This window comes from Loxodonta africana, chromosome 4 (genome assembly GCF_030014295.1).
Source record: "Loxodonta africana isolate mLoxAfr1 chromosome 4, mLoxAfr1.hap2, whole genome shotgun sequence".
NCBI classification, from domain to species: domain Eukaryota; kingdom Metazoa; phylum Chordata; class Mammalia; order Proboscidea; family Elephantidae; genus Loxodonta; species Loxodonta africana.
In genome coordinates this window covers 105,943,806-105,958,391 of record NC_087345.1, presented here as the reverse complement: position 1 = coordinate 105,958,391, position 14,586 = coordinate 105,943,806, and the positions used below count along the sequence as shown (strand labels likewise).

At 39.7% G+C, this 14,586-nt stretch overlaps 1 protein-coding gene across 1 annotated transcript in view; it reads right to left on the bottom strand.

Moving 5' to 3' along the window:
• PKP2 (plakophilin 2) overlaps positions 1 to 13,603 on the bottom strand; it is an 85,156-nt gene extending 71,553 nt beyond the window's left edge. Inside the window, exon 1 of the mRNA XM_003405716.4 lies at positions 13,379 to 13,603. Within this exon, the coding sequence (XP_003405764.1) occupies positions 13,379 to 13,601 (223 nt within the window). The 5' untranslated portion in view covers positions 13,602 to 13,603. The remainder of the gene's footprint in view (positions 1 to 13,378) is intronic.
• Positions 13,604 to 14,586: the final 983 nt, after the last annotated feature.

The window sequence follows — 14,586 nt, the reverse complement described above, 5'->3', positions numbered from 1 at the left end:
ATAATTCAAATTAATACTGACTCAGGCAACATTACCCAAACCTTTTCTTCTAAGAACACCATGGTCATTTTAAGGAGCCCACTTTAGAGGAAATGAAGCTGGTAGTTGTAGAACAACTTTAAAAACTCCACCCTCTATTCTCAAATAAGCAATTCAAGTCAAAGCAATTCTGGGGGTGGGGGAGAAAACGGGAAACTGGATTTCATGGTAGAAAGAATTCCAAATTGCTTAGAAGACTGATGAGGTCTAGCCCTCACAAGACAATATAATTTTTTCTTTTTTCTGGTCTGAATGTTACATCTGAATGACATGATCCCGAAGCAGCTGTTAGGAGAAAGGTATCTTTGATTCTGGATAGCTATGCAAGTATTACCCAAAATAACAGATTATTGTTAGGGTTAAAAATACTAAATTGATTTCCATAAGCACAGTTTTTTCTTTGTGGGTTTCGTGAGCAGCTTAATTAACTGACTGGTTAAATTTAATGTTGATTATATCAAACTAACAAGGCTCTGTTCTGACTCCATTACCTGTATCTATGGGCACACTCCAAAAAACCAACTAAGCTTTCCTTATAGTTATATGATAAGTAGATGATAAAAAAAGTAGATGATAGAGAATGCTAAACAAACAAACAAATAAAGCTGGTATATAGCCTGCTTCTATTAGAAGAAGGCAGCACTCGCTTTCAGAAGAGTATCTTTTCTTTCAAGATTCCAACACTCTATGAGAATGGTTTAAAAAGTGATTTGGTTCGCACTGAGCTCCAAAAGGAGAATTTCTAGTGATGAAGGTATAAAAAGAGATTCCCATAAAAACAGGTCCAGATAAATTTATGCATATAAATTAGCAGATGTTCACTACTAATACTGATTTAAATGCTAAAGTTGATTGTGCTAACAACCACAAGTAGTTGCCTTTCCACTCTGTTGACTTACAATCAGCTTTTTGCTGGAAACAGAGCCTGAAAGTCTAAAGCTATCATATTCCTGTATTTGGTCTTTCTACATCAAGCTCTGGGTGAGAACAGCTCTTTTGCAGATCTTAAAGATTTAGACTTAATTTCTTCTATTAGAATGAAAGTGGAGGCATGTTATTACAGATGAAGCATGGCATCTTGAAACTTATTAGAAGGAATTTACACAGAAATTCATACTCACAGGGCTCATTAGGGTCATTTATTAACAAAATTAGGAGCTCAAAAAGAAAAACATGAAATAGTGAGGACCCATCAAGAACATACATCAGTATCTCTGAGTTGGGTGGTATTTTCCTTGCACTTGTGGGCATGTAACAGAGGATTCATTTCCTGGACTCATATTTTTAAAAGATAACCTTGTTCTATTCTCATTTCCTACCCCTCCCCCCTTTAAAAATTAGTAGCTATTTATGGGACCCACAATTCTATACCTTGCATAAAACTTGGGTAAGTACTTGCTCAGGCTGGAAAATGAATGAAATTTATTGGTTTAGAAAATTATAGTAAAAAGTTTTTTTTTTTTTGCTAAAGCAGATCCACGTCTAATGTTCTGCATTATTAAAAATTTAACAGAAAGTGTGCAGTGCTGTTTATTGTGAGGAATTAACACAACTTAAGAATTAACCTTAAGAAACAACTCAGTGTATTGAGCGTATGTGGCCATGTGCGCTTACAAACTTGAGTCGGTGAGGGATAGGCCAGCTCTCCTGGGAGAACGGGCCACAATCTCCATGTGCCAGTGTGTGGACTTGCCAATGGCTCTATGACTCACACAGCGTATCAATGAGTAACCAGCAGTTCCTATTTTTCAGGAACCCCCCATGCAGTTTGAGGAATATTCCCTGATAAACCAGTTTATGGAATTTTTTGACAACCCTCAAATTACAGATATCTAGATAACCACAAACACACACACAAAAGGCCCTTTTATACTGCATCTATCTATATCATTTATTTGAGTAGTCAGTGATTCAGCATACTGATGAAGTAATAAGGTTTCTAAATCTATTAATTTTCTGTGGCTCGTCTCCTTACTTTGGCATCCCTGACAATTCATTTGCTGAGACATACCGTAATAATTTACTCGTAAGACTTTAGAGCTGCAGTGATCAATATCATATTTGACTCACTATGATACAACTAATAGTCAAAAATGTGCATTTATAAAACTAATAGATGATTATTTTTTTGCCTTATATTTGCACTAACCTCTTCCTAACTGATTCATGGCTACTGTGCCTTCTCCTTTAAACCCACTGTTGATACCTCTGCCAACATATTTTCACAAAACCCCTGCATTTTTCATGTTTCTCCCCTGCTGAAACATCTTCTGTGATTCACAATTATCAAACTTTCTTACTTGTATTGAAGATCTCACTTTACAATATGAGGTGGAGAAGAGTGGTGAGGGAAGGCTTCCTATAAGAGGGCAAAACAGATTTCAGTTTTGAGAGAATGGCAAGAGTTAACCAGGCAAAGTGAAGAAACGCAGAAGTGAAGGGGGTAGGGGGAGGAGTAGGAATACCAAGCAAGATAAATTCCACCTGTCAGTTTGGTGGAGGGTGGGGAGATAGGGATGAAGTTTGAGAAGTTGCAGGCATCAGATCATGAAGAACTTGAATGCCATGTCGAACGAGGATTTTACTCCTGTAGATAACAGTAAGAAACTGAAGGAATTTTAATGGGGAAACGATGCGATGAGATTTCTGGAAATTCCCACTAGTAGCTATGTGGGGAATGGATTAGAGTGAGGCCAGACCAAAGCAGGAAGAGGCTGTCTCATCTCCCAAGTAGATTTTTAGCTCCTTGACGTCAGGAGTCATGTCTTATACTATCACTTCTGGCACAGTCCTGTATCAGCTCTTGACAAGTTAACTTTAATTAATCGTATCTGTGTGTACATTCAAAGTGTCCAATTTAAACAAATTCACTTTGCACTTAATCCTTCAGGTTGACATCTGTTCTATGGATCACTACAGTGGAGTCAAATGTGACGAGGTAGTTGCATATGTGCTTTTGTCTTGGGATGGATGGAAGACATTCAAATAGCCTAATTTTTCTTCGTCATTCTAGGAATACGGAAAAGAAGGAAAATTCCCTCCTCCTAAATGTAGGCAGATTCTTTATTCCTGAGAAAAGCTTACTATGTCCGTTTGAAAAGGTTGACTCTATATCTGGGTGATACATATTTACTGTCATTCTTTTATCTGTATGGTTTGTGTATTTATTATTATTTTTAATTTAGTTTTTGGTGAAAGTTTACACACCAAGTTAGGTTCTCCTTTGACAATTTCCACACAAATTGTTCATTGACATTAGTTTCATTTACCACGATTTGTCAACATTCTCTTTAATTGTGTCAATGCCCATACATATGTGCTCAAACATTTGTTTTTACTTTGGTTGTGCTGTGTTCACTATATCCACATACGGTGCCACTTTTCCCATGACCAAAAATAACAAGTCTCTACTCTGTGGTAACCACCAATGAACACTGATCTCTCTGTATTTATCTGTTCTTGACTTCTTATAAAAGAGGGATCATACAATATTTGTCCTTATGTGCTTGACTTATTTCACTTAGCATTATGCCCTCCAGGTCCATTCATATTATGTTTCTCAGACTTATCATTGTTCTTTATAGTTGCATAGTATTCCATTGTATGTATACACCACATTTTGCTTATTCATTCATCCATTGATAGGCACTACAGTTGTTTCCATTTATTTGCTATTGTGAATAAAGCACCAGTGAATATAGATGTGCATAGGTCTGTTCGTGCCATTATTTTTAGGTCTGTAGGGTACATACTTAGAAGTGGGATTGCTGGATCAGAAGGTAGTTCTATTTCTAGATTTTTAAGGAAGCACCATTTTCCATAGTGATTATACCATTTTACAGTCCCACAAGCAATGGATAAGGGTGCCAATCTCCCCATGTCCTTGCCAATACTTGCTGTTACCTGGTTTTTTCAATCAGTGCCGTTCATTTTCCAGCCTGAGCAAGTACTTACCCAAGTTTTATGCAAGGTATAGAATTGTGGGTCCCATAAATAGCTACTAATTTTTAAAGGGGGGAGGGGTAGGAAATGAGAATAGAACAAGGTTATCTTTTAAAAATATGAGTCCAGGAAATGAATCCTCTGTTACATGCCCACAAGTGCAAGGAAAATACCACCCAACTCAGAGATACTGATGTATGTTCTTGATGGGTCCTCACTATTTCATGTTTTTCTTTTTGAGCTCCTAATTTTGTTAATAAATGACCCTAATGAGCCCTGTGAGTATGAATTTCTGTGTAAATTCCTTCTAATAAGTTTCAAGATGCCATGCTTCATCTGTAATAACATGCCTCCACTTTCATTCTAATAGAAGAAATTAAGTCTAAATCTTTAAGATCTGCAAAAGAGCTGTTCTCACCCAGAGCTTGATGTAGAAAGACCAAATACAGGAATATGATAGCTTTAGACTTTCAGGCTCTGTTTCCAGCAAAAAGCTGATTGTAAGTCAACAGAGTGGAAAGGCAACTACTTGTGGTTGTTAGCACAATCAACTTTAGCATTTAAATCAGTATTAGTAGTGAACATCTGCTAATTTATATGCATAAATTTATCTGGACCTGTTTTTATGGGAATCTCTTTTTATACCTTCATCACTAGAAATTCTCCTTTTGGAGCTCAGTGCGAACCAAATCACTTTTTAAACCATTCTCATAGAGTGTTGGAATCTTGAAAGAAAAGATACTCTTCTGAAAGCGAGTGCTGCCTTCTTCTAATAGAAGCAGGCTATATACCAGCTTTATTTGTTTGTTTGTTTAGCATTCTCTATCATCTACTTTTTTTATCATCTACTTATCATATAACTATAAGGAAAGCTTAGTTGGTTTTTTGGAGTGTGCCCATAGATACAGGTAATGGAGTCAGAACAGAGCCTTGTTAGTTTGATATAATCAACATTAAATTTAACCAGTCAGTTAATTAAGCTGCTCACGAAACCCACAAAGAAAAAACTGTGCTTATGGAAATCAATTTAGTATTTTTAACCCTAACAATAATCTGTTATTTTGGGTAATACTTGCATAGCTATCCAGAATCAAAGATACCTTTCTCCTAACAGCTGCTTCGGGATCATGTCATTCAGATGTAACATTCAGACCAGAAAAAAGAAAAAATTATATTGTCTTGTGAGGGCTAGACCTCATCAGTCTTCTAAGCAATTTGGAATTCTTTCTACCATGAAATCCAGTTTCCCGTTTTCTCCCCCACCCCCAGAATTGCTTTGACTTGAATTGCTTATTTGAGAATAGAGGGTGGAGTTTTTAAAGTTGTTCTACAACTACCAGCTTCATTTCCTCTAAAGTGGGCTCCTTAAAATGACCATGGTGTTCTTAGAAGAAAAGGTTTGGGTAATGTTGCCTGAGTCAGTATTAATTTGAATTATTCACTAATAAATCATCACCTTCTTTAGGAAACATCAAAAGCACATTGTGCATTAGGCTAGTGAAGTGAACGGCTGAAAAGCTATTACTAAGCTAATGAAGTCACTTCTGAGGTTCACCCTTTAGCCAAAGATTAGACAGGTGCATAAAACAAAACAAGACTAAAGGGGCACACCAGCCCAGGGGCAAAGACTAGAAGGCAGGAGGGGACAGGAAAGCTGGTAATAGGGAACGCAAGGTCGAGAAGGGAGAGAGTTGACTTGTTGTGGAGTTGTTAACCAGTACCGTAAAATAATATGTGTACTAGCTGTTTAATGAGAAGCTAGTTTGTTCTGTAAATCTTCATCTAAAGTACAATAAAAAAAAAAAAATCAACCAGAAAAAGTCAAATTTAACACCGCTGGTAAACTTATCAGAAAAAAACCTCTGAGATACAACAGAGTGTGATTACAACATACACACTAGTTTTAGCCCTCTCTCCAGAACAGATTAATTTATGAAAAAGTGTGAAAACCAAACTTTTGTGAACCAAATTCTGTTTGAAAACTGTTTAAAAACAGTTATTTCTTTTCTGTGGTATCTTTGCCTGGTTTAGGTATCTGGGTTATGCTGGCTTCATAGAAAGAACCGAAAGAGTTCAGTGGTATTCCTTCCTCATCTGTTTTTGAAGAGATTGAGTAGGGTTGGTGTCAGCTCTTCTCTGAAATCTTTGGTAGAATTCTCCAGTGTTACCATCTGGGTCCTGGGCTTTGTAGTTGTTGTTGTTGGCAGTTTTTTGATGACATCATCAATCTCTTCTTTTGTAATATGTCTGTTTAAAATTTCTACCTTGGTCTGTGTTAGTTTGAGTAGTGTGTTTCTAGGAATTTGTCCATTTCATCTAGGTTTTCAAATTAGTTGGAGTATAATTTTTCATAGTAATCAGTTATGATCTTTATCTCTGTTGGATCTGTTTTAATGCCACCAATTTCAGTTCTTAGTTTATTTGCCTCTTCTGGTTTTTTCTTTAGTCAGTCTAGCCAGTGGTTTGTCTATTTTATTGATTCTTTCAAAGAACCAACTTTTGGTTTTGCGAATTCTTTGAACTGTGTTTCAATTTCATTTATTCCTGTTCTAATCTTTTTTTTTTTTCTTGGTAGCTTTTGGCTTCTTTTGTTCTTCCTTTACTATTCTTTCAAGTTGTCAGTTTAAGTTAATGATTTTGGATCTTCTTTTTTAATATAGGCATTTATTGCTGTAAACTTCCCTCTGAGTACAGTTTTTACTGTGTCCCAAAGGTTTTGATATGTTGTGTTTTCATTTTTGTTTGATTCAAGGAATTTTTAATTTTACTTTTGATTTCTTCTATGACCCAATAGTTTTTTAGCAGTGTATTATCTACTTTCCATGTACTTATTTTTTTCCTTATTTATTCTTTTGTTGATTTCTAGTTTCATATTGTTCTGATCAGAGAAGATGCTCTGTATGATTTCAATCTTTTTAAACATGTTGAGACTGGTTTTGTGTCCTAGCATATTGTATATTCTGGGAGATGATCCATGTGTGTTAAAGAAGAATGTGCATTGTTCTGATGTGGGGCAGAGCATCATGCATACGATCATTAGGTCCAGTTGGCTTATGGTTTTATTCAAGTTTTCAATGTCCTTAGTGATTTTCTTTTTAGATGTTCTGTCTATAACTAAAAGTGGTGTGTCGAAGTCCTCTACTACTACTGTGGAGTTGTCAATTATCTGCAATATTTTGATGGTCTATAATAAGTTCATACTATCTCTCATGAAAAATTCCCATTTGTTAACCTCCTTCTAAGGAAAAATTAATCAAGGTAAAATAATCCTGGTATGATTTCCTCTCCCCAACTGTCCCAATGGATCTTTGTGTTACTTAGATTTAAGATTTAGTGGAAAAAATTTACTATGTTTCTAATGGGCAACATTTTCATCTGGAAATCAGGGAACTGCCAAACTTTGGCTATGATCACTTTGGTCAATTAATATTATTAAGCCTAAAGCTGGTTATTCCAAGAATATAAAGATGTGGCTTCTTTTATGGTGAGTTGTGATTTCAAATGCTCAACATTTTTTCCAAATATGCATTTTGATCCGGGCAACAAAAAAAAAAAATTTTTTTTTGTTGTTTTTACGTATTGAACTCCCAAGGTCTTTGTTAAAAGAGAACTTTAAGAACATTACAGCTGTTTTTATGTTCACTATCCAATCAGCATTAATGGCATTACACAAAGTATACAAAATAGATTTTTTAACATTTCTATTACAAGAGGACCTGAAATTCTGTACATTGTTCTTACACTAATAAGTCAAGGGACTGAGGTGGTTCACTCTAATAGAATAAATATTCCCCTAATTTATTGCCTATTCCCACTTTCATTACTGACTTTTACTGTTTACTTTCCTGGGGGGAATATATGGTATTTATGTCTTCATACCTTTGAGTACATGTAGAAAACAGCTGGAGCCCAACATTTACCTCAGAATTGTATAATTTAAAATTCTTGAATGTCATCTGAGTTGGAACCACATGATCTATTATATGCTATATTAGTCAGGTCTGATTTATAAACTCCAGAGGTCTTGGCAACATTTGCTATATTTCATTCATATCATAGATGGGTTGCTAATAATATGCTTTTTTTCTCACAGAAGAAAAAAAGAAATCAAAGATCTCGAATAGCTTTTATCGGTTAGACTAGAAATAAAATTCTTATCTTAGTATAAAGCCAACATTAAACTATATTTGAAGATAAAACAATGTCAATAATTATAGCCTTATTTTAATACATGAGAAAAAGAAGTTTTTAAAGCTAATAACCAAAGCAACACTTTAGAAGAATGAGGCAATGTGAACAACAGATACCTAGAATATCATGGGTCTGTTCCTATGATTGGAACCACCAGCACAGGGTATAGATAACATTTATGGATTCCTTAAAAGCCATAGTGAATAGCTGTCTTCCCTTTAAGGTAACTGCCTCCATCTAATCTGTGACACACAGAACAAAGCAGCTTCATAATCAAACACTGTTACTCTGGGTCTTTGTGGTTTCATACAGTCCCATTGATTCTGAAGCATCCCTATCACACGCTCACTCTGAACTCTACCCATGAAACATGTATTCTCGCCATTTTAGCGGTGTGAAGTTTAGTTTTTGTAATCACTATTTTAACATTCTATTTCCTTTAACTAATTGTAATCAGAAGAATTTCCAAAAAAAAAGGACACTTAACATTTTTTGCACTTACTGCAATCAGTCTGCCAGAACTGAACAAAAAGTGGCCCATAGGCTGTATCAGGCAGATATTGAGGTACACTAAATCCAGTGGCACTACTGACACCTTATATTCAGAGCAGCTGGCCACATCCCTGTCACCCCACCATTAACTCTTTTTCCCCCGCCCAGCCCCTCCTCCTTTCTGGATCACCAGTCACCTCGCTCCCAGAATTGCTTCATTCCTGGAATTCCTTTTTGGCAAACAAAGAATTCATACAGTATTTGAACAATACCTACTCTTTTTTTCCTCTCATTAACACCTATTAGCTGCCCATTTTTCTACCCTTAGCCAAATGTCAGTGCCTTTTCCAGAACCGCTTCTTTTCACAGAGATTCAAAGCAGCTTGGCCAGGGAAAGCCATCTGAGTAAATGGCATGCCTCAAGTTTTTACAGCAGATTTCCAAAGAAGTTGTAAATTTCACTAGGGCGTTGTTCATTGTGTTCCATAAGCATTGCCTGCGTGATTTTAAACATGACTTTCTTCCTATCTAGGTATCTCAAGGGGATACTGTGTAATAAGTAAAGTAGTAGTACTTTCAAGGCAAGCATAATAAATAGGATATGGAAACTTAAAATTTTTCCCTTAGCTGACATTGGCAATTCTTAAATGTCTTCTCTGTGACTTTTATGAACAGATTTTTAAAAAGTCCCTACAGTAGAGATTCCTTTCACAATGCTGCTAAGCAATTCCCCCATCTCTGCTCTAGAAGTTACAGCCAACTGTAAAATGTTCAGCATTGTTTAAATTAACACCAGAAGTCACTGAGTGATTTACAATGAACCCCCCACCTATGCAAATAAATTAGAAAGAACCTTGGGGGTATTTATCAACAAATCAGTGACTTTAGTTTTTAGCAAATTATCTGCCACCTCAATCTTACAGGTTTGTCAACAATTCAGAATTCTCTAATAGTAATCACCAGGGCTGTTTCTTCCTGGATTTTCTTGTGTTGCTATAGGACCCTTTCCAGACAAGCACTGTTTTTTAACAATTGCTTAGCTGTTTAAACTTTACAGACACAAGAGTAATAAGGAAATAATTGAAACAATACAACCATCATGAACCCCACAGACCTTTTCAAAAAACCTTAATTAAACAGCATACATGAACTACCCCTGGTAATTCATCCATGGAGTGATAATGTTAAATTCCTTTGAGGATGATTTCGTTTTCGAGTCTTAGAAAGTTGAGGCTTTAAAGTCAGTAGGTGTTGTTTGCTGCCTTATCTGCCTGACTTGCACTTTTGTGTAGGCTGCTGAGGAAATTTCGGCTTGCAGGGAAGCTGCTGTTGTAATCAAAATATTTCAAACACTTTGTTCCTAAGTTGGAAAAAGACCCACTCAAATAGTTGCCCGAAGCATTAGGGCAGAAGCACCATTCATAGTGTTCTTTGTTCTAACGATACCAACTCTGCGAACTATGAAATATTCATGCTTTCACTTCCTAGGATGCTCTTCCACCAACCACCTCCCTATGTTCAAACCTACTGAATTTTTGAAATAAAAAATCCTCCTGAAGCTTTCCAAAATTCCCTTCATCTAGAAGTAACATATACTGCCAAACTCTATAATATGTTAGCTGTCTTTTTGGATTGCTTACCACCTTTTATTTGGTATTGCATTTTTTTAGACAGAGGCTTCCTTTTCCAGACTTAAAATCCTTGCTTTAAAGCAAGCAGAGTCTGTGTTTAATTCAGTGCCTGCACAGTGTCCTGCATGAAGAACATGCTCAACTGATAGTTGTTAGATTCACCAATCCACAGATGCACCATGTTGGAGACAGAGAAAATTGATCATACATGGGATTATGACTAAGCTTTAGATAAATGTTTGTTGAAAGACAGGCCTAGGTCAAACCTAAGCACATTATACTTGTAACATGTGTGACCATGAGCCTCAGTTTCTTCATATGTAAAATGGATCCCCATATACTTTATCTGGGGTGGTCAGTACAAGTTTATTAATTATTAAAAGAAAGGTCAATAAACAAAAATAAAGAAACCTTTAAGGAAAAGCTAAAACCAAAAACCAAACCCACTGCCATCAAGTCGATTCTGGCTCACAGCGACCCTACAGGACAGAGTAGAACTGCCCCATTCGGTTTCCAGGGAGCAGCTGGTGGATTTGAACTGCCGACCTTTTGGTTAGCAGCTGTTAACTCTTAACTACTGTGTTACCAAAAAAAAAAAAAAAACACAAAGAACCAACCCAACCCACTGTTGAGTTGATTGTGACTCAAAGCAACCCTATGGGACAGAGTAGAACTGCCCCATAGAGTTACTGTACCATCAGGGCTTCATTAAAAGAAAAGAAAGTTCAATAAACAAAAACAAAGAAATCATTAAGGAAAAGCTAAAGCTTTTTTTTAAAAGCTCATTACTCAGGGTCAAAGGTATTTAAAAATGTAAAGAATTAAATAACTTTGGCAGAGTTTGGAAGAAAGGCCTGGAGAGCTGCTTCTGAAAGGTCACAGCCTTGAAACCCCTATGGAGTGCGGTTCTACTCTGCAACACATGACGTTTGGCAGCTGATTTGGCTTTTTCAGTTTAGGGCCGAATTACCCTCAATCTTCCTTTAAATATTTTATGTTTGGCTAACATCCACCTTAGGTAAACCAAAAGATAGCTCAGATTCTCAGGAAATTCAGAGGAGACAGGAAGTGTGTAATAAAGGAAATTAGCCGGGGCATGGCAGGACTGACCAGAGGTGCCACAGAGATTTAAACAACAAAAACAAACAAACTCATTGCTGTGGAGTCAATTCCCACTCACGACGATCCCATGTGTTACAGAGTAGAACTGCTCCACCGGGTTTTTCTTGGCCTTGATCTTTACGGAAGCAGATCGCCAAGCTTTCTTCTGCAGCACCGCTGAGTGGGTTTGAACTGCCAACCGTTAGGTCAGTAGCCTGGTGCAAGCTATTTGAGCCACTCAGGGACCCCACACAGACTTTAACAAAGTTTAATAATTGCTACTTTGTATTAATAACCAAAATGTTTAATTGGAGTTTAAATACCAGCTCTGCCACTTACTGTCTATAGGAATTTGAGTGTTACTTAACTGCTTAATTTCTTCACCTGTAAAATTGGAATTAAAATACCTCGTCACAAGTTTTTTGAAAATGTAAATTATTTAATGAATGACATAGCCCAATTCTTGACATATACCAGGTACTCAAAAAAAAATCGTTTATCTTTTGAGTATGTAAATGTAGACCGCCTAATCCTTTATGATTCTTTTACACAAATTGCCAACTCCCAGGCTCTTTTCTGCTTTTAATCTGTGGTCTGATATGACAGCATTTGTTTTTTCCCTAATGGGGAAAAAAAAGGCAAGTAACTTGCCATAACCCAAGTTACTTCCTAGCAAAACAGGTACACGGTACACATTACAAGTGATTCCCCAATTTAATTGCTCGATTTCTTTCCTTTTGTTATTATTCTTTTAAAATAAGCCTAGAATACCTTCATAATGAAAAATTAAAAAACTGAAAAAAGAGTTACCGTGTCACTCCGAGTAGGGGAGAAAATGATACATTATGTTCTCTAATTTTCACAACTGACTTGCCATCTTCTTCCTTCATCACCTCCCCTATCAATCACTAACACAGTTTTTTTTTTCTAATTCCTTTTATTTCAGGGTTTACTTTTTTGGAGAGAGTGTCAACAGTGCTGCACAAGAACTGAGTGGGACGCGGAGGAGGGGAGGCCAGGCGGGGCTTCTGCGGGCCTGGCCAAAGTCCCCTTCCTCCTCCCTCCATGGACAGAGGCCTGGCGATATGGGGGCCAGAAGAGGTGAGGATTCTGAGCTGCCACAAATATGAAAGGCGCCTGACTGAGGCAACGGGACAACGGGGGGGGGGGGGGGCGTTTCTACAGACAAGTCACCTCTAGCAACGTTATTCATCTTGAAATTGGGGGGGGGGTGCAATTTAGATATTGCTCCTGGGTGTTCGAATTGGGCGTGGGCAGCAGTTTAGAGATTGCCCCTGGGGGCTCGTTACCCTCCCTACATCTCTCTCTGTACGGTGGTGTGGCTGTTCCTGGCCCAAAGCCGTCTGAGTCAATTTGATCACTTCCTAGGCCAACCACTCGACCCAGTACACTGGGTGGGACGCCCCAAGTACCTGGGTGAGGCAGTGCAATCCCAACTTACAGGTTTGAGGAGCGCCTTTTTCAAGTATTTATGGGGGTCGTGAACTCTTTCAAAAAAAGTCTAATAAAAGCGAATGGCGCTTTCTCCCAGGAAAATGATAATTCTGAATAGAACTGCAAAATGTTTATAGACGCCTTGAGCCTCCAGATTAAGTCCTCCTGTGCCAGCGGTTGAGTGAGGGCTCGTTAAATAAGGGGCGAAAATCTTGGACTGAATTCTTAGAGATACATATATATGCATTCAACATACACACATCTTAGATACAGATACGACAAAGCTGAGTAAGAGATTATGGAGAAAAAGAATGCTTTCTCCAACTAAGTCGGTCTGAACCCAGAGTCGCAATGGGTCGTATAAAAAAGCCATGAGCAACAGGTGGGCCGAACTCCAGGTTCCGCACCCTCAGGACGCAGCGAGTCCAAGCCACGGGGCGAGGGGCGTGAGGGAGAACCGGGGAAGGGGTGAGGTATGGACCGGGGAAAGGGTGAGGGGCAGGGTCGGGCGGCGGAGCTCCACTCACCGTTGCCCACGAAGCTCCGGCCCTTCCGGGCCAGGGTCTGCTGCACCTGCTCCTGGATCCGCAGGTTCTTGGCTGCCTGGCCGCTGCGGCCGCTGCTCCCCGCCAGCTTCAGCTTGGCCTCGGAGGGCAGGGCCAGGGTGGAGCTGTCCAGTTGCCCCAGGATTTGCTGGCCGAGGACCGTGCGGATGTAGCCGCACTCAGCCGTAGTGCCGGAGACTGCCATCGGGCCAGAGTTGCGACCGAGCCGCTTGCCAGCCGCAGGACCAGAGGGAGAGGGGACGGCGAAGTCCGGGGCGCGGGCGTAAGCCCTGCCCTGCCGCCTGAGCCCCGCCCCGGCCCCGCCCCCGGTCCGTCCCCCGCGCCGAAGAGAGGTCCCGGCGGGGGAAGCGCGGCCTTGAGAGCCCGGCGCCCAACCTCCACTGGGGCAGGGGGCGCGGCTCCGGCCAGGCACGCGCACTCGGGCCCGGGAGCGGGTACGGGGTCGACCGCGCGCGCGCGGACACCTGGCGAGTAGGGCCCTCCCTCTCCGAGGCGAGGAGAGGGCCCGAACCCTCTGGGGTCACGCACACCCTCGGAGTCACCTCAGCGCCTGTCAGCCACGTCCGCGCCCCGCGCGCTATCGCTGTCTCGCCCAGCGCTTGGAAACGATGTGATTTCCGTTTGGTTGCTGGAGGAGCCGCCCTCCAAGCAGGTGCGCCCTGGGGTGTCGCCTCTGTTCTTGGGCTGAGGCTTGCCTCTGGGATCCCCGAGTGAGCAGTTTATCTGGTTAGTCAGGCTTTGTCAGACTGTGTTAGAAACGTTTTGTGATTTTCCTGCACCTGAGGGTGAGAAAGGGCTTTTTGGTCAGGACAGGGTTAGGGAAAGGACAATATGAGGGAAAAATTGCCAAGAAGATGACTTTTGTAAAATAAGAGACTTTGCAAAAAAGTCCCCCCCCCCCCGCTTAGTGCAACTTAGGGACTGAGTACTTTTTGCACAGATGCTGTCCCAGAGACATATGTTCTTCCCCTTTGAGAGCTTCTGTTTTCTCTTGCAGATACACAAATTGTACCCAGTGCGCTCTCGCTCACCCACTCGGCTTTTGACGAACACACCTACACACAAAATCCAATGAGAGGCGCAAGGGAAGAGCCGCCTTTTACTAGGTGAAACTTTTTAATAGCCCTGCTAACTAATGTTGATTAAGTCCTCTTTTTCACAGGCTCTTT